Here is a 27,723-nt window from a genome sequence, read left to right as displayed (position 1 = left end):
AAAATAGACCATATGTTCTGTTTGTTTCGTTTCGACAGGTTTCGTTTTGATTTCGTTTCGTTTCGGTAGGTTTCGTTTCGTTTCGGTACATTTCGTTTCGTTTCGGCAGATTTCGTTTCGTTTCAGTTCGTTTCGTTTCGTTTCTATTTCGTTTCGCACTTTACAGGTACCCATCAAATCTTTCTGAACAAAACAAATTTTAATAACAAATTTTAACAAACTGAAATAAGAAATCAACACAACCTTTCAGTCTTTTTCATAACAAATTTGACTAGTTCTTAAATTCAGTATCACTGTACAATTCTTATTCACTTAATTTAAATTCAATTTCAAAATCATCCATTTCCCCAGTGTGACATAAACTGTCTTCCAGCTTTCCACTATTTTCTTTACTCGATGGCAGAGGGTAACACACATCTAGGTCTGCTCCTGTTAGAATGACCTCATCTGACTGACTCACTTCTTCAGATTCTCTGTTTAATGGTTTCTCTAACACAGTAGTTAGACAGTTCATAATATCCTCTAACAATATGTCATTGCCAAAGTTATTCATGTGGACTCCATCTTTGATGTATATAGAGACATTCTGGTGTATAATGTTATAATGAGGCATGACAACTCCGCCCATTTCTGTGACATATTGACCTACTTCACAGTTGATTTGCTGCCTCTTAGCTTCACCACACTCCAGTGACATCCCCCTCCACACGCGTCGAGCCAGAATCTCAGAGTATACCAGCTTAGTTGTGGGGAACATTTCTGTCACTTTCTTCAGATCAGTTTTCATCCTGTCGATCAACTCGTTCGTATCCCATGATGCCACATCATTAGACCCCAGATGAATCATCAGAACACTGGGATCCGGGAAGTCGAATATTGCGAGATCTCTCTGTAGGTTAAACATGAGCTGCTCCCACTTCATCCCCCGCACTCCGTCCCAGTAAATGGTTACCTCCCTCTCGTCATACGTCAGATTGCGAAATCCACGAGTCCTGGCTCGATCCTCTGCCCAGTGCACAATGGATGATCCCACAATCCACACATTGGTCACACCTGGCTTGTCATCTGAAATCAACCAGTGTTCTCGTGGTCACTCAAGGCAACAGATGCGCACGTTCAATAACATCATTCATTGTCAAATTCATAACACTTTTATGTTGAAAAATTTCCCATGTCTTTTAGAATCAAGTGAAGTGAAGGGAGATTTATAAAGAAGTTCATGGACATAGGTAAAAAAACCAAATCAAATGCTCCCAGTAAAATGGTAATGTCAACAGCTTCTTTCCATATTCATGAATTAAATAAGTGCAAAATTAGGAACTGATTAGTGAAAGAAAGTGAACTTCAGCATAGTCAAAAATCTTCCTCCAAGATGCAACTGTTCATATAAAGTTATTACAAGTAATTCTCGGCAGTAAAGAAAAGACCAGTTAACCAATACAAGATATGCAAAGTTAAAGATAGAATGTTCTAACATTAAAATGATAAATGTCCTATGGACCCAGTTTAGATAAGTGAGGGATTGTCCAGAGACACAGTTAGAATATTCTATCTAGGGTAAAGAAGGATATGCTCATATTTCTAGCACCGTAAATTGGTTTACAAAGCTATATGAAAAAATTCAAAACAATATTTAATTAAGTTTAGCTAAATTCATGAAATGTCAAGTATGATGGAAAAATCAAGATATAATTATTGTAAAATTTTGATACCAGATAATATTAGCATACTGTGCATGATGCTTTTCAGAAAATATCTGTAATGTTATATGAATGTTAATGGGGAAAGTGAGGCCAATATTACAAAGACGAAGGTCCGAAAAAAAATTTTTTTAAAAAGTGGAAATGCTCTCATAAGTCTATATCTGGGCATGAGATGTCAATATCTGTCACATTAGGCACAGAGCTCGGTGAAGTGGAACTGCTAGAAGGACAAACATGATAAACTCCATACTTCAAGGGTTTATAGGACATGTGCATTAAATGTTCTTGTGAAGTTCCTCTTCACTTCAGCCATTAGCAAGACATGTGCATATATTACTGCTGACAAGTTCCTACTTTTAGGTCATCCATGGCTGGACTTCACACAAACTCCATGCATCAGTAAAAGTTGTTTTAGTACAGGTTATTAATACATTGTTACTCCAGATTTACTTTCTGTTAGCATTTGGTGATGGTGTGGGAAAATTCATTGTGTTAATTTCATCCTTATAACTATGCTGTCTGAATTCTAACAGGTCACAAGATCATATAATGGGACTTGATATGCAGAAAGACTAAGAAAACATCCACTCTATATTTCTCTTTAACTTGTTAAGCAGTCTAACTTGATCATAGTTTAAACATCTTTCAGTTTTATGAAATACAGTTGAACTTTGGTATTTCGAACACCATGGATATGTCAAAGTGATTTGGAAATCCAAACAACTCCTTCCTTAAGTATTTATAATAACCCTTGATATCTCAGATCATAGGATATTTCAAAGTTTTTCCTTGGTCCAATCAAGTCTCAGATAAAAAGATTAAACTACCTCTCTCTTAAAGTTTTTATTTAAAATGTTGATGCTAAAATTATGCCTTCCCAGGTTCATTGAATATACTGTATGCAGGATAATTTTCACCCCCGTTTTATTTTCGCCCCTTTTGCCCTACCCTCATTTGGGTGAATTTAAAACAGGGAGAATTCAAAGCATACAGTAGAATTTCTTACACTATATTATGACTGGGCAATTTAAAACGGGGCTAAATTGTTTGCAAGTGTGAAAGGGCAAAAATAACATGGGGTGAAAATAACCCTGTGTACAGTATATTGTGGATATAAAAATGCAATCATTGCCTTTGACTCAAAACATATAATGGTCATACTGAGCTAAATTACATACCTGTAGCGAGGGATATGCCCTTTTTGTCACTTCCTGTGACCTTGGCCTCGTTTTGTAATTCTTCCATCATGTCCTCATCTTCAACATCCCAGGTACTGGCTCCACCCTCCCCAATCACTCCCGCTCCCCGACCCTACAAAAAAAGAGACACCACAAGTTACCACCAGAAACTGATACCACCAGTTACCACCAGAAACAGACACCACCAGTTACCACCAGAAACAGATACAGATACTGGCTCCACCCTCCCCAATCACTCCCACTCCCTGACCCCACAAAACAGATACCACCAGTTACCACCAGAAACGGATACCAGGACAAAAACATACAGTTACCACCAGAAACAGATACAAAACCATACAATTACTACGGTAATGTAGGTCTATTAATAATTCCAATGTATACGTGTAAAAATTTCATTCTCACGTATCATTCTACTATTACACATTTATTGCATGATAGTGAGGGAAATATGAAGACTTATTCAGCCAAGAAAAATCATATTCCCCGAGGGCTTCAACCGAGGGGAATATGATATTTCTTGGCTGAATAAGTCTTCATGTTTCCCGAACATTCATGCAATGAATTGTTTATTATACCGAAACAAGCAAAACCTTTGAAATCAACATAAACTTTCAAATTCAGCACCGCTCTCAAATTCACTTTCATAGTTAACTTAAAGTTACTATAAAACCCTTTGGTCAACACATTGTCATCAGTTTTGTGACGTAAACCAGGCTATTGTGACGTTTACTACTCTCGGTAGTTTTCGTTCAACGAACGAGAACTATATTGCGGGAAAATTCACTAGGTGTTCCGAAGAGGTGGAATATGATGAAAAGCGTGCTGACGACGGGAAATATGAAGTTTTACGGCCAGATCACGTGATAACCTAGAACCAATCAGATAACGCGTTGTGTAGAATATTTATAATGAGGTGTAATAAACAAGAGGCCCATAGGCCTTATAGGTCACCTGAGCATTATGCAACAACTTTCCAGTGATTGAATTTGATTCATGTTTTAAGCCAGATGCTATGGCATTCACAATTTTGAAAGAGGCACCATTGATCATCATAACAATACACTTAGCAGTTGCTTAGTTTGTTTACTTAATACCCATATGCAGGGTAAGGGAACAAAAAATGCATTTCAACTAATCAGTAATATTCAGCAATAATCAGTAGTGCCCCTACCACACATGAACCCCTGACCCTTAGGCCTTGATATTTGATTAATACCAAGGAGCAGATTTCAAACCATTCATTCATTTTCAGTATATAAGTACAGCCCCCCCCCTTCTATGGTACCCCTGACCCTGGGGCCTTGAAATTCACAATTCTGGAAGATATGGGCCCTTGTCCAGCATAACTATACAGGTAGTTCATCTGCTTAATACCCTGGAGCAGAGAAGAAAATTTTCAAAGATTTAATGTATTTTCACTATATAATCAATAGAGTCCCGCCCTAACACTAGAACCCCTGACCCTGGGGCTATAAAATTCACAACTTTGGAAGAAGCATTCTTGCTCATTATAACTATGTACTTAGTTAGTTTATTTAATTCCTAAGAGCAGAGAAGAAGATTTTCAAAGAATTCATGTATTTTCACTATACAATCAATACAGTCCCGCCCTAACAACAGAACTTCTGACCCGGCTGGGGCCATAAAATTCATTATTTTGGTAGAAGCACTCTTGCTCATCATGGCTATGCACTTACTTTTTTTTTACCGGTAATACCCAGGAGCACAAAAGATGACTTTCAAAGAATTCATGTATTTTCACTATATAATCAATAGAGCCCTGCCCTAACACCAGAACCCCTGACCCTGGGGCTATAAAATTCACAATTTTGGTAGAGGCACTCTTGCTCATCATAACTATGCACTTAGTTAGTTTATTTAATACCTAGGAGCAGAAAAGAAGATTTTCAAAGAATTCATGTATTTTCACTAATAAAAGTCTATATAATCAATAAAGCCCCGCCCTAACACCAGAACCCCTGACCCTGGGGCCATAAAATTCACAATTTTGGTAGAGGCACTCTTGCTCATCATAACTATGCACTTAGTTAGTTTATTTAATACCCAGGAGCAGAGAAGAAGATTTTCAAAGAATTCATGTATTTTCACTATATAATCAATAGAGCCCCGCCCTAACACCATAACCCCTGACCCTGGGGCCATAAAATTCACTCTTGCTCATCATAACTATTTAGTTAGTTTATTTAATACCCAGGAGCAGAAAAGAAGATTTTCAAAGAATTCATGTATTTTCACTATATAATCAATAGAGCCCCGCCCTAACACCAGAACCCCTGACCCTGGGGCCATAAAATTCACAATTTTGGTAGAGGCACTCTTGCTCATCACTAGTTAGTATAATACCCAGGAGCAGAGAAGAAGATTTTCAAAGAATTCACGTATTTTCACTATATAATCAATAGAGCCCTGCCCTAACACCAGAACCCCTGACCCTGGGGCCATAAAATTCACAATATTGGTAGTGGCACTCTTGCTCATCATAACTATGTGCTTAGTTGGTTTATTCAATACCCAGGAGCAGAGAAGATTTTCAAAGAAATAATGCATTTTCACTACCTACTTATTTAGCCCCGCCCTAGCACTAGAACCCCTGACCCCAGGGACATGAATTTCATAATTTTGGTAGAGGACTCATTGCTGATTACAATCATGCAAACAGTTTGACTGCTTGATGTCCAGGAGTAAAGAAGAAGATTTTTAAAGATTGCATTAGTTTTAGTGGTTTTGGCCCCACCCCTCAGGCCCCAGGGGGGGCAGGGATCATGAAATTCACAATGTTTGTTCTCCTTCACCCATAGATGCTTTAGGCCAAATTTGGTTGAAATTGGTTCAGTGGTTGCAGAGAAGAAGCTGAAAATGTTCAAATGTTAACGCACAACGCATGACGACGGATGAAAACAGATAGCAATAGGTCACCTGAGTTTACTCAGGTGACCTAACAAGAGGTCCATGGGCCACATCGCTCACCTGAGAATCTTTTGTCATATTGTTCTTTACCAGATTTCCCCCTTGTAATACATATTGTGGCCCCGCCCTACCACTGGGGGTCATGAATTGAACAATTTAGAATCTACACTATCCCAGGGTGCTTCCACATCAGTTTCAGCTTTTCTGGCCCAGTGGTTCTTGAGAAGAAGATTTTCGAAGATTTTTCCTACATATTTCTATGTAAAACATTGATGCCCCATTGTGGCCCCGCCCTATCCCCGGGGGTCATGATTTGAACAATTTAGAATCTACACTACCCCAGGGTGCTTCCACATCATTTTCAGCTTTTCTGGCACAGTGGTTCTTGAGAAGAAGATTTTCAAAGATTTTTCCTATATATTTCTATGTAAAACATTGATGCCCCATTGTGGCCCTGCCCTACCCCTGGGGGTCATGATTTGAACAATTTAGAATCTACACTACCCCAAGGTGCTTCCACATCAGTTTCAGCTTTTCTGGCACAGTGGTTCTTGAGAAGAAGATTTTCAAAGATTTTTCCTATATATTTCTATGTAAAACTTTGATTCCCCATTGTGGCCCCGCCCAACCCCCGGGGGTAATGATTTGTATAATTTAGAATCTACACTATCCCAGGGTGCCTCCACATAAGTTTCAGCCTTATTGGCCCAGTGGTTCTTGAGAAGAAGATTTTTTAATGACCCCACCCTATTTTTGTCTTTTCTTGATTATCTCCCCTTGTGAGGGGACTTGGCCCTTCATTTTAACAATTTAAATTCCCCTTCACCCAAGGATGCTTTGTACCAAGTTTGGTCAAAATTGGCCAGTGGTTCTTGAGAAGAAGTCGAAAATGTGAAAAGTTTACAGACGGACGGACAGCTAGACAGACAGACGGACGGACAAAATGTGATCAGAAAAGCTAACTTGAGCCTTCGGCTCAGGTGAGCTAAAAAGATTATCCTGAGAATTTTGTTTTACTTATAAATATCAAACTTACAACAATCTCAAAAAATTTGGCGATTTACAGTACATTTAAAAATTAAAAGTCAAGTTTTTAAATATTGAAACAGTATAATAAAATAGGTTCTCATTTAGTACATTTACATAAACAAAATAGTTCACTTCATTAAGTTTAACTTACCAGAATTTTGACCTGGGATTTTTCTTCTTTGTTTCTTTTTTTCAGTCAAGGACGGTAAAGATAACAACATCAAAATAGATCATGATTTTTAAAGATTTTTAAACACATGCATCTACATGTATGTACCGCTCTCTCTTTTTTTTTTTTACTGGTACTTAAACATACTAAAATCACATGCATTAGAAAGCCCTTTAACGAAATGAAACCACTGAAAACCATCTTTCATTTGCATGTGAGAATTATCTGAGAGTTTCACAAGCTTCTTTGAATCACAACAATTTATCACTTTGAACTGCAGCAAAACTCAGTTATAATGAAGCCACCAGGACTTATGACATTACTTCGCTATATCTGTAATTCGTTATAACAGTATAAGAAATTCATTAAATTTATATAGTTTGGGATCCAAGATGACTTCGCTATATCTGTAAATTCGCAATATCCGTCTTCGTACTAAACGAGTTTTGCTGAATTTATTTTGCTTGTTATTTGTAAGAATTTCCTCAGTTCATGAAATTTAACTGTCACAGATTGATTTCAGACTGCCAAATGGTGAATAAAAGATGAGGCAAATAAAATTTTGTTTACAGTTCTGTTTCTACCCACATGTTTGAAGAATTACCTACATTTTTTAATAGCAACCACATCAAAAGAACTGGGTGATTGTTTAATATTTTACTGATCAGTTAGTTAAAGAGCAAGTTCTGGGATATTGTTCTATATAGCAAGTCTTGTTGATAGATAAGAATAGAAGTAAATTGTTTTTCAGTTAAGGATACAAGTCTCCATTCATGTCCATTTCATCACTTGATTCACCATTTATCTGGGCCTCTGTAGCCTGAATTTCCTCTGGTTTCCTGTGATTTGTCAGTATACTCTCTGTTGGCTCAGACTCAGCAAAACCAAATTTATCTCCCTTCAGTCTGAAACAATAGAGAAGCATAAGATGTATAAAGGTTAAAGGGTGAAACTCTGTCTCCTTAGACTTTTTCTGGCTTCATAAAAACAGAATGCTGAATATATGTCAATTATTTGAACTTTGATCAGTTAACAAGACTTCCCAAAGAGTGTTTTTGGCAACTTCTGATATTTTTATTAATACCTTATTTGCTGGACAAATTAAAGTAAATGATATATTACACTTCTGAATTCTTTTTTTTTAACCAAGGTTTGTAAATGTTAATTGAAGGAGAAGAGATTTGTGTGGAAGTAAACTGAATTTTCTTTAAATAAACCTACATGTACAGTGACACCTATAGAGTTATCTGACCTTGCTTCTCTGTCATATTCCAGGGCTCTCTGTATCAATTCTGTGATCTCTGTTACCTTGACAACAGCTATGTTGGAACATCTCAATACCTGCAACAAAAATTGTATTTCACATTATATCTCACAAATACATACAGGCTTACAAGTACTTTAAACCTAAGTGGGTTTGTTGATGTCATGCCAAGATATTTCATAGTTGAAGTTCTTTTAAAACCAAGTGACAATTCCCCTGACACCTGAAGGTTAATTTACCTGATCCTTCATCAGTAACATTTCTCCAGACACCTGAAGGGTAATTTACCTGATCCTTCATCAGTAACATTTCTCCAGACACCTGAAGGGTAATTTACCTGATCCTTCATCAGTAACATTTCCCCTGACACCTGTAGGGTAATTTACTTGATCCTTCATCAGTAACATTTCCCCTGACACCCACAGGGTAATTTACCTGATCCTTCATCAGTAACATTTCCCCTGACACCTGTAGATGATTTACCTGATACTTCAACAGTAATATTTCCCCTGACACCTGAAGGGTAATTTACTTGATCCTTCATCAGTAACATTTCCCCTGACACCTGTACATAATTTACCTGATACTTCAACAGTAATATTTCCCCTGACACCTGAAGGGTAATTTACTTGATCCTTCATCAGTAACATTTCCCCTGACACCTGTAGATAATTTACCTGATACTTCAACAGTAATATTTCCCCTGACACCTGAAGGGTAATTTACTTGATCCTTCATCAGTAACATTTCCCCTGACACCCGCAGGGTAATTTACTTGATCCTTCATCAGTAACATTTCCCCTGACACCTGTAGGGTATTTTACCTGATCCTTCATCAGTGACATTACCCCAGACACCTGAAGGTTACTTTACCTGATCGTTCATCAGTAGCATTTCCCCTGACACCTGTAGATAATTTACCTGATCCTTCATCAGTAACATTTTCCCTTACACCTGTAGGATAATTTACCTGATCCTTCATCAGTAACATTTCCCCAGACACCTGTAGAGTAATTTACTTGATCCTTCATCAGTAACATTTTCCCTCACACCTGTAGGGTAATTTACCTGATCCTTCATCAGTAACATTTCCCTGACACCTATAGGGTAATATTACCTGATCCTTCATCAGTAACATTTCTCCAGACACCTGTAGGATAATTTACTTGATCCTTCATCAGTAACATTTCCCCTGATACCTGTAGGGTAATTTACCTGATCCTTCATCAGTGACATTACCCCAGACACCTGAAGGTTACTTTACCTGATCCGTCATCAGTAGCATTCCCCCTGACACCTGTAGATAATTTACCTGATCCTTTATCAGTAACATTTCCCCTGGCACCTGTAGGGTAATTTACCTGATCCTTCATCAGTAACAATTCCCCTGACACCTGCAGGGTAATTTACCTGATCCTTCATCAGTGACATTTCCCCAGACACCTGAAGGGTAATTTATTTGATCCTTCATCAGTAACATTTCCCCTGACACCTGTAGATAATTTACCTGATACTTCAACAGTAATATTTCCCCTGACACCTGTAGGGTAATTTACTTGATCCTTCATCAGTAACATTTCCCCTGACACCCGCAGGGTGATTTACCTGATCCTTCATCAGTAACATTTCCCCTGACACCTGTAGATAATTTACCTGATACTTCAACAGTAACATTTCCCCTGATACCTGTAGGGTTATTTACCTGATCCTTCATCAGTAACATTTTCCCTGACACCTGTAGGGTAATTTACCTGATCCTTCATCAATGACATTACCCCAGACACCTGAAGGTTACTTTACCTGATCCTTCATCAGTAGCATTTCCCCTGACACCTGTAGATAATTTACCTGATCCTTTATCAGTAACATTTCCCCTGGCACCTGTAGGGTAATTTACCTGATCCTTCATCAGTAACATTTCCCCTGACACCTGTAGATAATTTACCTGATCCTTCATCAGTAACATTTCCCCTGACACCTGAAGGGTAATTTACCTGATCCTTTATCCTGATCCTTCATCAGACATTTCCCCTGACACCTGAAGGGTAATTTACCTGATCCTTCATCAGTAACATTTCCCCTGACACCTGTAGACCTGATACTTCAACAGTAATATTTCCCCTGACACCTGAAGGGTAATTTACCTGATCCTTCATCAGTAACATTTCCCCTGACACCTGTAGGGTAATTTACTTGATCCTTCATCAGTAACATTTCCCCTGACACCTGTAGGGTAATTTACCTGATCCTTCATCAGTAACATTTCCCCTGACACCTGTAGGGTAATTTACCTGATCCTTCATCAGTAACATTTCTCCAGACACCTGTAGGGTAATTACCTGATCCTTCATCAGTAACATTTCCCCTGACACCTGAAGGGTAATTTACCTGATTCTTCATCAGTAACATTTTCCCTCACACCTGTAATTTACCTGATCCTTCATCAGTAACATTTCCCTGACACCTATAGGGTAATATTACCTGATCCTTCATCAGTAACATTTCTCCAGACACCTGTAGGGTAATATACTTGATCCTTCATCAGTAACATTTCCCCTGACACCTGTAGGGTATTTTACCTGATCCTTCATCAGTGACATTTCCCCAGACACCTGAAGGGTAATTTACTTGATTCTTCATCAGTAAAATTTTCCCTGACACCTGTAGGAAAATTTACCTGATCCTTCATCAGTAACATTTCTCCTGACACCTGTAGGGTAATTACCTGATCCTTCATCAGTAACATTTCCCCTGACACCTGCAGGGTAATTTACCTGATTCTTCATCAGTAACATTTCTCCAGACACCTGTAGGGTAATTTACCTGATCCTTCATCAGTAGCATTTCCCCTGACACCTGTAGATAATTTACCTGATACTTCAACAGTAACATTTCCCCTGACACCTGTAGGGTAATTTACCTTGATCAAAACATTTCCCCTGACACCCGCAGGGTAATTTACCTGAATCAGCACATTTCCCCTGACACCTGAGGGAATTTACTTGATACTTCATAACATTTCCCCTGAATTTACCTGATTTCATCATAACATTTTCCCTGACACCTGTAGGGTAATTTACCTGATCCTTCATCATGACATTACCCCAGAATCTTTTACAGAGGTTAATTTACATTTCCCCTGGCACCTGATCCTTCAATGGTTAATTTACTTGATCCTTCATCAAACATTTCCCCTGAAAACTGTAGGGTATTTTACCTGATCCTTCATCAGTGAAATACAAAGCATGACACCTGTAGGAATTTACCTGATCCTTCATCAGTAACATTTTCCCTTACATAGGATAATTACTTCCTTCATCAGTAACATTTTCCCCTGAATGTACATTTGAACCTGTAGGGTAATTTACCTGATCCTTCATGACATTTCCCCTAGTCACCTGTAGGGTAATTTACCTGATCCTTTAATTTCCCCTGACACCTGTAGGGTAATGGCATCAGTAACATTTCCCTGATTTCAATATTACCTGATCCTTCATCAGTAACATTTCTCCAGACACCTGTAGGGTTTCAAACATTTCCCCTGACACCTGTAGGGTAATTTACCCTTCATCATTACCACATTTACCCCTGATCCATCATCAGTAGCATTTCCCCTGACTGTAGATAATTTAATTTCACAGTAACTTCCCCTGAGAATGTAACACAGATGACACTTCAACAGTAATATTTCCCCTGACACCTGCAGGGTAATTTACCTGATCCTTCATCAGTAACATTTCCCCTGACACCCACAGGGTGATTTACTTGATCCTTCATCAGTAACATTTCCCCTGACACCTGTAGATAATTTACCTGATACTTCATTTAGTAACATTTCCCCTGATGTAGGGTTATTTACCTGATCCTTCATCAGTAACATTTTCCCTGAGAGGGTAGAGATATGATTTTTCCTCTTCCTTCATCATGTTTTGCTGACTTTTTCCTGATCACACCTGGAATGCTCTTAAAGTGACATTTATTATTTTAAAGAGGTAAATACAACCTGATCCTTCATCAGTATTTCATCTTTAGACTTGTAGGTTAAGTAAATATAATCATCAGTATTTTCGAAATCCTTCATCACATGTCTCATAAATTACTTTTTACACCGTATAATTACGCATTAGCAATCATAGATTCACACCTGTAGGGTGTACTGCATTATTTTAGAATGTATAAACATGTACATTGACTTACCCTTGTTCTGAGGAGAATTAACACAGTGGGCATGTGACACTGAGAGCATTTTACCCAGGTATCAGGGAATCACCTGGGATGCTTAGTCCTTCAATAAACATTTCCCCTGACACCTGTAGGGTAATTTACCTGACTATGCATCAGTAACATAACTGTAATCAACATCTTTCCTGTTAATTTACCTGATACAAAAATACCTAAAGTCTGTGTTTAGTACTTTTTCTGTCTGTTGGATGTACCTTGTAATTTAAAAAGCACTGGGTGATATAAAAAGTTGTGCTTTTACAAGAACTTTTTCATCAACTGAATAACTTGCAAAACATTGATATATACAAAATACATCAAAATCTGAAACCATATTTGGTTTCAGTGTTGATTATATTTTAAATTAGTCCTCTCTGATTTTAATGCACATCAGCCACCGTTCTGCGCATGTGCGAATCACGTGATATGGGCGGTCATGTGACCCCCTCCGTAGCGTTCTGTCACAAAAGCTGAAAGATTTTTCTGAGTATTATATTTCTTTCCATGTAAATTAATTTTCAGAACAAGAACAGTTCATTTATCAGAAATGGGCAAATCTCAGCAACAGAAAGGGTAGATAAGAATATCCTTTCCAAAAATAAGCATGGCGACCATTAAAACACAAATATTCTGTCTCGGGAGAGACATTTATAAATTCAAGGTGGATAGAGAATGGTTGCCTCCCTTTTATCATATCTAATATGTTTAAAATCTAAAGTACCTATATCTATATATAGGTATTTAATAATTATATTATTGTTCAAATATTCAACTATTTTTCAAAGTGTTAATTGGAGGTCTTTGATAGCAAATTGTTTAATTAAAAACACATATCTTTTCAAACTTGCTTTCACTGAGCAACATGACATGTATCATTTTTAACCATCTGCCTTCCTTCACTAAAATGATCAATCCAATTATTGATTGAATTTATAGTTAGTCATTTGTCTTAATAAACTGTGTACAAATTATTATATGTTAAGGCAAAGGGGTTTCTAAGATATGCAATAAATTGTACAGTCGTTTGTTGAACGAGTACGACTGAGACAACCATTTTTCGTCACAAGTGTCCTACATGTATATAGTGGCGTCATTGTGACGTCACAAACAAGAAGCAAAACCTTATTCAGCATACACTATTTATAGAACTTTTGTATAGCTATGTGTGTACCAAATTTCATTCTAATCTGAATTGTGGTTTTGTAGATATAGAGATAGTTCGTGAACTTTTTGATCACCCCTTGTACAAATTTTTTGAGATTTTCCCCCAAAATGGTAAAAGTAAACTTATATCTTTAGTCCATTTTTTTTTCAAAATTTTGTGAACTATCTTATTTAAATTGACTTTCATTTCATAGGACACAGTATTTTAAAATGCAAAGGTAAAGTTATGGAGTCACTCACCACAATTATTTCATTTCCATCGACTGTGACGTCTGGTCGTCTGTAAATTGAGGTAGATGTTTTATAATCATTTTCATTGTTTATCATTAAGTTTTAACAAGTTGAATATATACATGTAGAGTAAAATAAACATGGTAAAGATATCTCAAAACTTGTGTTACTGTAGATTCCTTATTTTTCGTGAGTACTTATTATCACACATGGGCTTTTCAATATAAAATTGCAAGAAGAATAATTTGCAAATGGACGGTTGGTTTCAAGATTTTTCATAGATATCAGCATCATAAAAATAAAGGCAAGTACTTTTATTTCATGTGTGGTCTTCTTGCGAAATTATGCGATAATTAATTCCATGCATATATTTAGAAATCTACAGTACTGGGAAAAAGTATCCAGAGCTATAGTAAAATTTCTCTTAAACTTCATTTTTTGTACAGTAATTTTTTTGCCAGATTAAGCAGGGTGTTTATGTCTCAATATATTAATGTCGTGTAATACACTACACTTATAACAATAACAATGACTTATTTCAAACATTCTCAATAAATTAAGTAATGAAGAAATTAAAGGTCAACTGTAAGTGTTGAGACATGGGCCTATGTTGAATGTGTATGAAGGATGAACAGAAGATTAAGGTAGGAATGATAAATACTTAAGATCTAATTTTAATAAATATATGGTAACATCTTGTGAATATATAGGACCTTCTATGAGAGATGCACTTTGGAAATTTAAGACCAGCTGTATGTGCTAAATATATGAGATGTGAGTATTTGTTAAACATTATGAAGAGGGTGAATAAAATATTTATATAGGAATGATCACTGAATACTTGAGATCTAATGTTAGTGAACATATGGTAACATCTTGTGATAAAAGAGGACATTCTAGGACAGGAAAGCAGCTACTTGAAACACAACAGAAAATTAAAACTGATCTTAAAAATGTAGCCACATGTACTTCTATCAGATTACCTCAGCTAAGTATATGTACAGTAGGTCACAATGTCTAACCTTTTGATTAAAATGTTTGGTTTCATTAGAGTGGATAATGGATAGTTATACTGGCTGTTTCAATCACTTCTAATACTTATGTACATATGTAATGGCTTTGACACAACTCTGAAGTACTATAATTATTGTGAAGTAAGGCACTTTAAATTACATGTATGCATGGCTGTACATCTATTAATATCATCAAAACAAACCTGAAGTGTGCCAGTGCAGCTATAGACGCTATACTGCTACAATCCACGATATTTCCATCATGATTCATCACATTTACATCAACACGAATTTGCCATACCTAAGAAAGTTGAACTTTGCTATTGAAAATTGAAGAATCCAGATCATTGCTATTATCTTTCCTTATGGATATTCATTATTTTGTATTTTTTATTCAGAATAAATCAGCCATGAGACTTATTTTTCCCTTTTTAGGTAATAGTCTACCAAACTTCTTTAAAATAAGGAAACACTGATTTCACAACTTCATTAAAAAAGGAAATGTTTTGGTACTAAAATATCATCTGCACATGTAGTACATATTCTAATCATCAAACCTTTTCCCCAGAAATAATGCAAAGAGATTCTGTGTCAACACATCGAGACTCTCTCAGGCAGCGCTCCAACAGTCTGTTAATTTCTACACCCAACTCAGACATCCTGAAACAATGGCCATATTTTGTGATAATTACATTCTTTGTATGACTGAAATCATTTGTTGACAAAATGTTAAAGAGATAAATCTCTTCAGGCATTTCCCCAGAAAAATACCTGGTAATATAAAGAGTTATATGTAAATGATTCAAAGCTTTCAACTGATTAAAAATATAATGTTATTTCAGGAGTGCGGTCAATAATAACTAATGAGAAACAAATATAATCTTAGAAATAGAATCAGTTGCCAGTTCTAACAAACCTGCCCACTTCAAAGGCTGGTGAGGCCATAGGGGACAACTCCACATTTACAAACAAGATTCCATCTGATGGCCGAACTGCTCTCGGGGATACTATTTCACATGACACTTGAGCCAGAACTCTGAAAGACATTCACAAAGAAATAATTTAATTTTGTTTGTATTCTCGCCTCTCATTAGTTGATTTCCAAAAAAGGAACGCATACACCCCCTTGTTAATCATCATATCCCTGCAATCCCCTCATTTCCAGTCCTCGGAATCCATAATAGAAGCTTTAATAAATGTACCTTCAACTTTAAACAATTACTCGTTCTTACCTCGTGTAAACAAACATCATGGCTGCTAGATCTTTGTATCAGTTATTACCTCCCCTCGCTTCAAATCACTTCCGTAACTACGGTTGTATTATTGCGTGGTAAATTTGAACTTATAAAAAGCAACACAATTTTACATCAAAAGTTGTTTAATTATTTTAAAATAAATTATAAGGAATGACTTTAATTCTTGGCCATATTATCGAGTATAATCTGGTTTGGGTCAGTTTACGCTTTTTTATAATCCGCTTCACGGATTATAAAGCATAAACTGACCCAAACCAGATTATACTCGATAATATGGCCAAGAATTAGAGTCATTCCTTAATTATAAAACATACTATATAATCCTGTTTAACTTAATTAATTCTAATAATATAAGAATACTTAAGACTTTTATGATCATACAAATATAAAAAAAAATTCAAAATAAAAATGATTATGACTTTGTAAGCCCTGATAGCTTCTGTACCCTGACTAAATAGAGCTGAAACAATACTTTCCCTCCATGAAGCGATACCTATCGCATTGCTTGTGTCACAATTCAATTTTTTCAATATAATACATTTAAATGATTTTTAAAAAAATTCTGAAAATTTTCTACTTTCATTTTTCAATTGTTTTGTACTGAATGTACCCTTTTTGTAACCTAAAGGATAAAAAGATGTACTCTAGTTATAAAAGTATGACCTTAAACCCTTGAACAGATTTCTTGCCATATGTGATTTTTTGCATAGGATCATTCAATGTGATTTTTTGCATGGGTTCATTCAATTAATAATAACTTACACAGTTTTTCCAAGGTTTACTTTACAGCAGCCTCTGTCTGCTCCAAATGTAATTTTAATTTTTCTGTAATCATAAGGTTGTCTTCCATCCAATCTCTACAGAACATGGAACAAATCATTACATCATCTTTTTGTCTCAGAACGAAAGTAAGATTGACAAATTCTGCTCCAAATAGAAGTAGTTTCATTAGAAGTAAGTTTTCATGTTGAATGATTGAAGATTTTCAACACTCACAATGTCAGCTATTCATACCTTTTTATCACTTAGAGCTTTGATTATGAAAAGCCTTTCACAGGCTGATAATGGCGTGTCTCTCATTTTACTGATAGCAAAAAATCTGTTTATGTCCGACAGTCGTCTAAATACAAATCATTTCAAACACAGTCACAGTGATCATACACAGTAACATGTGTTTATCTTCTCAAATTCAACTTCCGGTTGACTTGTGCGTCTCCTTTGTCAGAAGAGTTAGTCACAGTTATAGAAGATGCCGACAGACAACAAGTGAAGGGATGTGTGACAGATAATGGCTGAAAAAAGCCAGGATTTTACTGACTTTGGGAGCAGAATTGAAGGTATTTATTTATGTTTACTTTGATTTTTAGTATGAAGCGAGATACATCCTGGTTAAAATGAGTCAATCGTTCCACTCCCAGTAGCAGACAAGAATGCATCAGATTTTCGTCAGATTCATCAGGATTTTCAGTCCCTCTCGTATTCCTTCTTAGAAATGATATTCCCTTTTATAAATTGGGTTCTTTATGATATATCCTCTTAAATTAAGATGGAATAAGTTTTCTAAAAATTGGTGTTGGTGCTCAGTAAACATATTTTTTTTAAAAATAAAAATTAAAAATTTCTTTAAATACACATATATCTACATTTTATGTGTACTGTACACCTCTATGCATATTCAAAATAACATGAAAGTTTCATAATGATTTTGTTTATTGTCAACAAACATGCATATAAATAATGATTAACTTCTGTCGTCATTTTACATCAGTCAATTACAATATTAATTATACATTGAAGCTTACAATTATGTGCTATATATATATAATTATATAAAACAAAGCTCAAACAAACAACCATTGAAATGTTAAAAACAGATAAAAATTGTGTTGGTCACAGTTTTAATGTTAATTTCAAAATAATTTCTCATTACTTGATTTGCAGACAGTAAATTAAAATTGTTGTTATCATGGTTATATTGCAAAGTTGCATGTGTCAATTATAAAATAAAAACAGGATTTCTTTGTAATTTCTATATCCTAAGGTAAAAAATTAGCATGTGCAAGTAGAGGGAAGTTGATTCTCGGTCTGTGTTTTCTTCAAATTAATATTCACGTTGTAAACATGGTAAATCTTATAATTAGTGTAGGTTTTACAAACTGATAAATTCTGTTAAATGTACCAAGGAAAGAAAGGAAATTCTGACTGCATTTTTTTAATTGATTAAGGGGAACATAGAAGTGGATAATTCAAGCATTTTGGCAATAGGAAGCTATCGGATACTAAGATTTGATCACAATCGTTAATCAGAGCAACGGAAATTTGCTGTTGGGTCTATAAATACACCAAGCCCTATAGCAGTTTTTTCCCTGGGGTCAACATATGGATTGCATATTGACTACTATAGCTGTACGTATGCAGAGACTAGCATTACTATTTATGGTCCTTGATGTGTACTGTTGTTTGTATGGGCATTATGTATAGCCCTACTCTAGAGATATATAGTCTTAGAAAACTGAGCACAGATAGGAAAAACATTTGTGGGTTTGACTGACTTCAAGTGTGTTCCAGAATTCCAGATATATATTCACCGTCATGCTTCCTGCTATTGAGTGCAATACATAACATAGACTGGCAGTGACACAGCATAGACCTGCTGTAATGAATTCAATAAATAAAAATAAGTCTGGCATATGTTTATTGATTATTCATCACACTCCGTACTATAAGTTATTGATACTCATAGATGATCTCAAATGGTTCACATAAATGTGGAAAATGCTTTGAAATATGTTATATAATGTAACACACTGATCATGCTGATTGTCCTCCTATAAACATATTTTTGTCTCGCCTGCGATTGTCGTCCGAGACATAAAAATAGATTCCGTCGTCGTCGTCGTCGTCGTCGGCGTCCAACTTTTGGTTAACCCAAATGTCAAAGTTTTATAAACTGCAATAACTTTCTCAAATTTTATTCAGTCTTCTTGAAATTTGGACACAATATTCAGTATGGATAAAAATTTATATCCCAATATGATTTTGAAAAAAAAAATTCAAATTTTTCCGTGCCTTTTCCTTAAGTTGGACTTAGTTTTTTCATGATAATTTATGGTGAAGACCTATATTCCAGCAACTATAAGTTATAGGGATATGATAATTAGTCAGTGGATACATCATGGGTAACCACAAACGTCAGTACCAGAATTAGGTCATCTTGACCTACATTTTTCAGCATGAGTGACTTTGGTTAAATTTTTGGTGGAGGTCCATATCAGCATCTATAACTTATAATGGCATGATGATTTGTCATTGTACAGGTTATAAGTAACCAACAACATTTTTAGATTTGCCATTTTTTTATTTTTTCTGCATGAATGACTTTGGTTAAATTGATAATGGAGGTTCATATTTCAGAAACTATAACTTATAGTGGCATGATAGTTAGTCAGTGGATACATCATGGGTAACCAAAAACGCCTGTACCAGAATTAGGTCATCTTGACCTACATTTTTCCGCATGAGTGACTTTGCATAAATTTATGGTGGAGGTCAAATAACTCTAGCAACTATAACTTATATGGCATGATAATTTGTCAGTGGATACATCATGGGTAACCACAAACGCCTGTACCAGAATTAGGTCATCTTGACCTACATTTTTCCGCATGAGTGACTTTGCATAAATTTATGGTGGAGGTCCATATAGCAACTATAACTTATAGTGGCATGATAATTTGTCAGTCTACACATCATGGTGTAACCAACAATATCAGTACCATAATTATATATTCACCTACATTTTCTGCATGAATGACTTGATACATATACAGTGGATTTGATTTCAAAATGCAAGTTCAAATTATTGCGACTCATAACACGTTGCAATATTCGCAATAATAAAAACATCACAATAATTTGTGAATTTACAGGGTATATGTATATATATATAAATGCCAATATAATCGCCAAGGGATTAGATATTAAGTCAGCTGTTCCATTTCTTTATTATTGTATTTTTGAGTTATTCCTTCTAAATGTCAATAAATGCTTCAGTTTATCAGACAATCATTTCTATATAACCACAGCACACTGGCATGACACAGGGTTGCGGGCAACCCTTACATATTTTTTTATATAATAGTTAAAAAGAGTATTGGATGTTAGAATTCTATGTACATTTTGGCATACTGTTGAATCATAATGTAAGTTTTATTGTAAATAGGCCAGCTTATTATTTTAACTAGTAGTAAGGGATTCTGAGGGAATGGACATTATTATGCATGCTGTTGCGTCCTGATTAGGTCAATGTTGGATTGGACCGGTGACTGACCAGAGACTATAGCTCTTTGAGTGATCATTAACATCAATTAATTAGAGATCAAGAACATCAATTAATCAATTGAAGTTTAGCTATCAACATGATCAAGCATAGACTGTGTTTGTTCCCTCAATGTCTCGGGTGCATAGCTCACAGAGTAGTCAAATCACACAGTCTCTCTGTCAGACTTGAGTCTGACCATATCTCTCTCTGGTTAGGTTGTTCCCTTATGTCTCGAGTCTATATCTCACTGATAGACCTTTGATACTGAATGTATTTAAAGTACCAGGTAGGTAACTCCATGTGTTGAATTTTGATACAAAACTTCTATACAGACTCTACTGGAGTGATTACTGGTTTGTAAAGACATTGCCCTTCCATTCAAATTTATTAGAATTCTTTGAGACTGTCACATTTCTCAGTCCTTCTTAATCCTTGTCTCAGGTCCATATCTCACTTGACGAGTACTCCCATTTGACAGAGACAGTGGTATACCCCCACCTGCTACTGCCTTGAAGCCTTCACAGAGACAGTTATATTGATTCTCAGAGAAATTAAGCACAGGAATGGTGGTGCAAATTATCAGTAGTTATTGATCCGCTGGGCTAATGTGGAAGCTGCTATTGACATGAAGGCCGGAAAAAAGCTTTGTCTTTTTCTACCAAACTCTCCTCCCACTTGCTTATAATTAATGGAGCCTGCTTTCTTTTTGAACTTTGTAAATAAAACTTGTTATGACATGAGTATTGATTGATTTCTCTCTAAATACTGCCTCCCCAGTCTCATGCTGGCTGCAGCCCAGGTTAAATCAGACATTGAGGAATGCAGTGTCATTATATTCCATATGGATGGAGAGTAAAACGATTCTAATTACTGTTGGTCTAGGTGGAAAGGCTCTGTTAGCAAAAACCTGCAGTAGACACACAGACAGGCACTGTTAGAGGAATGTCTTGAAATGGTCTGATGTCTGTCTATTGAAGTCTGTCACCTAATTAACCTGATATTGATAATCCTGGAATATTTCTGTAAAATTCCATTTTGAGGTCGGCTGTAAGCTTTCTTATGTGTTAATGGTCAGTGCACAATGATGGATCTTTTTTATGAAATATTCGAATTCTGTGAACATTAATGTCAGTATGTGATGTCTGTGGAGGCAGTGGTTGAGAGGAATTAGGACCTGCTGAAACCCAGTGTCTATTATAACCATGACTTCTGTAGACCTGCATCTCCAGGGGATATTGAGACGTAAGCTGAAAAAAATCCTTTAAAATTGCACTTTGCCCCCTCTGTAGTTTATTATGCCAGCACTTCCTAATGAAAATTTGAGTGTATTGTTTGCTTTTATGTTTTCAATTCTGACTTATTCTGTATTTTAGTGAAAATAAATGACATTGTGGGATTTCTTGCATGAAAAGGGGGGGGGGGGGCTTTAGTAGATGAAGTATATACGATGATATTCAGTTATTAATTACGGTAAGAATGGCCCTAAAATTCTTAGCTCTGAATTTTTAAAGTTAGTAACTAAGACTTGTGGAAAACACAGCTTTATAATGACACATCTTGACAATTTCTTCTGTAATTTCTATACGTTGTAACTCACTTCTGAGTAGGGAAGAGGAAGGATTTACTGAAGTACTGTGAACACTTGTAATAATGAATGTAACTCAATGCAATAGTTCTGGAATTCTCATTTTTTTTTCGTGTATAAGTACTGTATACCGTATATTATTTCAAATTTATAAACATACATTGTAAGTGTATTTAATAGTTTGTTAATACCTTCCGTGTGATACAGTGGATGCTCACAATAGAATACAAATTGATTTCTGTCATGTTATGTATACATTCTTTTTCTGTATTGTGTAGCATTGAATTGTGTAGAATAAGAAACTGGGGAATATCTGGTCTGTAATATATTGATAACCCCAGTATTGTGGTAAATTATTGATTGGATTGGATAATATAAATACTGGATTACATCTCTATCATTGGCTATTATACTGCTCAGTTTTGGGGACTGGTAATTAAAACAGTCTAACATTAAGCATTTACTAGAAAAACTCCACGTGATGTACAAAGACTGCCATGTAGCTAGAACTCCACGTGATGTACAAAGACTGCCATGTAGCTAAAACTCCACGTGATGTACAAAGACTGCCATGTAGCTAAAACTCCACGTGATGTACAAAGACTGCAATGTAGCTAAAACTCCACGTGATGTACAAAGACTGCCATGTAGCTAAAACTCCACGTGATGTACAAAGACTGCCATGTAGCTAAAACTCCACATGATGTACAAAGACTGCCATGTAGCTACAGACCAATTATAGAACAAGAAACTGTTATGCGGAGTAAACAGATCAAATATAGTCTGCCATGTGCAGTCCTCTATTTATAACTGTTGACCAAATATAGGCTGTTGTGTAGAATCTTAGAGATTTGTAGCTGCAAAAAAAAAATAGACCATTGACCAAATATAGATTGTCATTGGAATCCTCTATTTATAAGTTATTGACCAAATATAGACTAGTTGTCATGTGGAATCCTCTATTTATAGATTATTGACCTAATATAGACTAGTTGTCATGTGGAATCCTCTTACAGCATCCAAAATCTTCCAATGTAGCTATTGAATCAGACATAAAATGCCTTAGTAGCATAATTAATTAAAATTCTGCTTCATTCTGAGCCAGGTATGAATTCCATTTCTTCTTCCTAAGTGTTACTTTTCTGTCAGCTTGTGTCTTTGTCCAGTTCTCTTAAATCTGAGATTGACACATCATAGAAAGAGTAAACCCCATTTATAAGGTAAAGTGTTATGAGACAAGCTGAGCTGGGGTACAGGGCAGCCATTAACTGTGACAGTACATTTAATACAGGGGGCACCTGCTCTCTTGTGATGAGGTAGATCATTGTGTGTTCTGAATATTGTGGTAAATGTTACAATACAGTGTAGTAGTTTGTTTGATGTGATCAGCAGTTATGATAGATACATTATGCAGATTTCATTAACTATACCAGCTTTAGCCTTCAGAAGATTTTTCAAAGAATAAAAACAATAGATCTCAGGGTGCAGAGAGAATCTGTTATTATTGATAAGAATAAAGTCACCAGATATGAAGACAAGGTCACACTTGGTCACAACTTTTACAAACTGTCTGTATGGTGTAAAGAGTATGTCATATGACAGGAGTTTATTGTCATAACAATAGAAGAGTCTTAGTCCTTGTTAATTTAACATGTTGTTTGTGGGTTTAATATTTTTAAAGTCGACAATTCAATTTCGATTCCTTTGTTATAATAATAACAGATGTGTGTAGTAAGTAATTACTGCTAACATTAATGAGGTTGTGTCTGGGAGAATTGGTAAACTATTGATTCACCGGATTGTCGATCATCCTGTTGATAAATACTGTTTTATGCACAAGGCGGACATAATGATCTATTTACATGTACAGGCAGGTGACATTAAGGTATCCTCATACATAAATTATTTGTGGGAAAATTAGCCACCATGTGTGTGTGAGTGCATTGTAGTAAAACACAGATCTAGTATTTTTACATTGTAGCTATTTTTACTTATAAGGAATACAGTTATTGTTAATGTCAGCTCTCCCTATAACATTATCAAGGTGGGGCTTAGAACTCCCAGAGTCCAGGAAAAGGACTGTACTAGAATTTTTTCTCTGCTGACAGATAACTTTGCAAATAATAATTATCCAATAGTTGATATATTAAACACCATGCACAGATCTCCTACATATAGCATATTTTCCCTGTTAAGTCCCCTTACCCCTAGAAGCATCTACTGCAGTGTTTTCTTATTGTCTGAGAAGAAAGGCATCTCTAATTTTTAACTTAATGTTTCATCAGAGTTTTCCATGTCCATCAGATCTACATGCGAATCTGATTGAAAGTCAAAATGTGTAATTGAAATTGACCATGCCATTGATCTGTGTGAGCAGAAATAAAGTGAGGACATGCAGTTTTACCCACAAAACTTTTGATGGATAGATTTAGAACTTAAATTTGAATTAAAATTTGACACAATTGCAACGAGTTTTAGGTTACCAAATACATGTCAAGATCTTATTGCTATAGACTAAGCACCAGGTACTTATCAGGGAAAATACTGTATCTGAAGTTTTTTTTTACTTCTGGGGAGATCGTTTACATATTTACTGTGTAATTATAATCAGCTGACTATCAGCTGATGCTGTAAGTGTTAATCTTTCTGGAGAACCTGTATACTTGACAATCACTTAGGCCTCTTCTGACCCGATGTTGATATTTACTTTATTGTAGATAATTGTTTTATCCTCTGTAAACACGATAAACAAGTACATATTGTTCTCTAAGTGGGTGAAAAATAATCAAGATATAAGGATATAATATCTAATTTTATTGTTAAAAAACAGTTTTTATTCCATGCATTCTATATCAATATTTGATATGCTTCTTCTAGTGATTCATCAAGGCCTACATGTTTATGACATCAGGTCATGCCTCTCTCTGGCCCCACGGTGAACAGGTGCCTGTTGTACATTAAACAAATAGAAAGGCACACAACTTTCAGCAGATACATATAAGAATAATAATTAAAAAAATGAGTATATGTGGTACTGGTAACTGCATGTTACAGATGTTATTTTGATGCCTATTCTGTATCCAAGTCCTAGTCTTTTAGTTTGTTCAAGTATATAACAAGTTTCCATCTTAATCTCTGTTCATATTGGTCCACCTAAGTTTATAACTTTTCTTTGTCCACATTTGTTTATCCTAGAAGAGTGTGATCTACTTAAATTGTTTCTCAATGTGCTTAAAATCTAACTGCATGTCCGTAAGATTGTATAATCTTGAAAATTATAACATGAAAAAGATGATGATAACAGACATTGATTTATAAACACCAGTATACTTTTTAACCAGTGAAATTTGCTATATTACAAATATAAACAGGACACAAATTTTGAAAATAGAAATCCTAATTAATTTGAAATGATGTTTTAAATGTTCTAATAAAGTTGGCTTGTTTTATAACATATCTATGGTTTTTTATCATTACAGCGTAATTAATTATCATGATTATAATCAATTCATATGAGACTTGTGTTGATAATTTCCTTATGATAAAAAATTATAAATAATAGATGCCATCTATGGAATTTTATCTTTGTGTCAGTGCCAAATGTGAAAAAATAACAACTATTGCTGACTGAGATCAATTGAATAGACATGATTCTTGTAGAATGTTGTAGAGTGAGACCTATTTCTGTATGTGATTAATATCACCGATTGTTTTTAATTTTTGTAGAATATCACCCAATGAATGATGGCCTTGGATCAGAGACAACAGAGGAAGTGGAACCTCAGAGACAGAGAGTGATATACATCAATGCCCCACAGCCAGTCAAATACTGCTACAACAAAATCAGGTATAAGTCAAATACTGCTGGAACATTAGTCAAATACTGCTACAATAAAATCAGGTACTAGTCAAATACTGCTAGAACAGTAGTCAAATACTGCTACAACAAAATCAGGTACTAGTCAAATACTGCTAGATCAGTAGTCAAATACTGCTACAACAATAGACAAATACTGCTACAAAAATAGTCAAATACTGCTACAACATTAGTCAAATACTACTACAATAAGATCAGGTACTAGTCAAATATTGCTATAACAAAATCAGGTACTAGTCAAATACTGCTACAACATTAGTCAAATACTGCTACAACAATAGACAAATATTGCTACAAAAATAGTCAAATACTGCTACAACATTAGTCAAATACTCCTACAACAATAGACAAATACTGCTACAAAATAGTCAAATACTGCTACAAAAATAGTCAAATACTTCTACAATAAGATCAGGCAGTAGTCAAATACTGCTACAATAAGATCAGGTACAAGCCAAATACTGTTACAACAATGATCAAATACTGCTACAACAAGTTCAAATACTGCTAGAGCAGTTGTTAAATACTAGTCAAATATTGCTACATCAGTAGTCAAATACTGCTAGAACAAAATCAGTTACTAGTCAAATACTGTTACAACAAAATCAGGTACTAGTGAAATAATGCTACAGTAGTAAAAATCCACTACAACTAAATTGGCTACTAGTCCAAAACTGCTGCAACAAAATTTGGGTATTGCTCAAATATTGCTGCATCAAAATTTGGTGGTGATTTTCTACAATTTCAGTTATTAATTTGTTTTTATTTTAAACAGCACAGCCAAATACAGTTTTTTGACCTTCCTTCCTAAGTTCCTCTTTGAGCAGTTTAGAAAATATGCCAATATCTTCTTCCTTTTCATCTCATTACTACAGGTAAGTTATTTCTTCTCATTACTACAGGTGAGTTATTTTGTAAAGCTTTCAAACCAGGATAAGAAAAGTAAATACAACTTCCTGGATTTTTTTCTCTAAACAAAATGAATTAAGGTAACATGTGTTGACACATTTTCTATTGAAAGAATTATTTCTCTCTGAAAAAATATACAGCATATGAAGCAAAATGAGAGCTTTTTTACTTTTGTTTAGAAAGTAAAGTTAGTACGTACTTTTGTAGCAAATTCCGACTGTGTCCCCCACGGGGCGGTACACCACGGCGGTCCCTCTGTTGGTCATACTTAGCATCTCAGCCGTCAAGGAAATCATTGAGGATTATGTAAGTACCATGGAATGGGAGGGGGTAACATTGAGGATTATATAAGTACCATGGAAAGGGGGGATATCATTGAGGATTATGTAAGTACCATGGAAAGAAGGGGGGGTTAACAATTATGTTGTTCTAGTCATTGATTATTATATAAAAAATCTGAGACAATTGCTAGCACGTTCCAAGTGCTTCATTGTAAAATTTTATTTCAGTTGATTTTTATTCATATGCTTCTTATTTTATGTTTTTCAGAAAAGACACAGACAGGATGATGAAGTAAACAACAGAGAAGTTTTAGGTAATGTAAAATGAAAAAAAAAGTTTTAGGGTCCAGTTTCTGAATTAAAGAGCCGCAGAGAATTTTGCTCTTTGAGGTGTCACTGTTCTTATTTGATATAATAGTGTTTTCCTCTTATATATCAAGCACAGTTTTGGTTTGTAACACAGATAATGTCAAAATGGGTTGACTGTAGCTGACTGACTATCAATACTTGTGTCAACTTCCATATTATCAACTCTTGAATTTTTGTATTTTGTCATTCCACTTCAAGATA

General features: G+C 35.3%; 2 protein-coding genes across 7 annotated transcripts in view; one reads left to right on the top strand and one right to left on the bottom strand.

The window, feature by feature from the left end:
• Window positions 1-225: 225 nt before the first annotated feature.
• Window positions 226-17,334, bottom strand: LOC134230954 (exosome complex component RRP45-like). The gene is made up of 13 exons (XM_062712814.1): window positions 17,195-17,334; window positions 16,943-17,037; window positions 15,841-15,960; window positions 15,482-15,584; window positions 15,128-15,225; window positions 13,921-13,960; window positions 11,781-11,843; window positions 11,021-11,065; window positions 8,284-8,372; window positions 7,793-7,936; window positions 7,014-7,047; window positions 2,882-3,014; window positions 226-1,065 (listed from the first exon to the last, which is right to left on the bottom strand). The coding sequence occupies exons 1-13, from the start codon at window positions 17,258-17,260 to the stop codon at window positions 305-307; spliced, it is 1,791 nt and encodes a 596-aa protein (XP_062568798.1). The 5' UTR covers window positions 17,261-17,334; the 3' UTR covers window positions 226-304.
• Window positions 17,335-17,379: 45 nt separating this feature from the next.
• The window catches only part of LOC134230965 (probable phospholipid-transporting ATPase IA), a 35,727-nt gene continuing 25,383 nt past the window's right edge, over window positions 17,380-27,723 (top strand). For all 6 annotated transcript variants that reach the window (XM_062712832.1, XM_062712831.1, XM_062712829.1 and 3 more), the window contains exons 1-5: window positions 17,380-17,517; window positions 25,813-25,933; window positions 26,739-26,838; window positions 27,080-27,178; window positions 27,422-27,467. In XM_062712832.1, the coding sequence (XP_062568816.1) occupies window positions 17,469-17,517; window positions 25,813-25,933; window positions 26,739-26,838; window positions 27,080-27,178; window positions 27,422-27,467 (415 nt within the window). In that variant the 5' untranslated portion in view covers window positions 17,380-17,468. The remainder of the gene's footprint in view (window positions 17,518-25,812; window positions 25,934-26,738; window positions 26,839-27,079; window positions 27,179-27,421; window positions 27,468-27,723) is intronic.

This window comes from Saccostrea cucullata, unplaced genomic scaffold, assembly GCF_032062105.1.
Source record: "Saccostrea cucullata isolate Sc308-1 unplaced genomic scaffold, CSIRO_AGI_Scuc_v1 ctg496, whole genome shotgun sequence".
In the NCBI taxonomy this organism is placed as follows: Eukaryota; Metazoa; Mollusca; class Bivalvia; order Ostreida; family Ostreidae; genus Saccostrea; species Saccostrea cuccullata.
The sequence above is the reverse complement of the archived record's forward strand: the minus strand, read 5'-3'. Positions and strand labels throughout refer to the sequence as shown.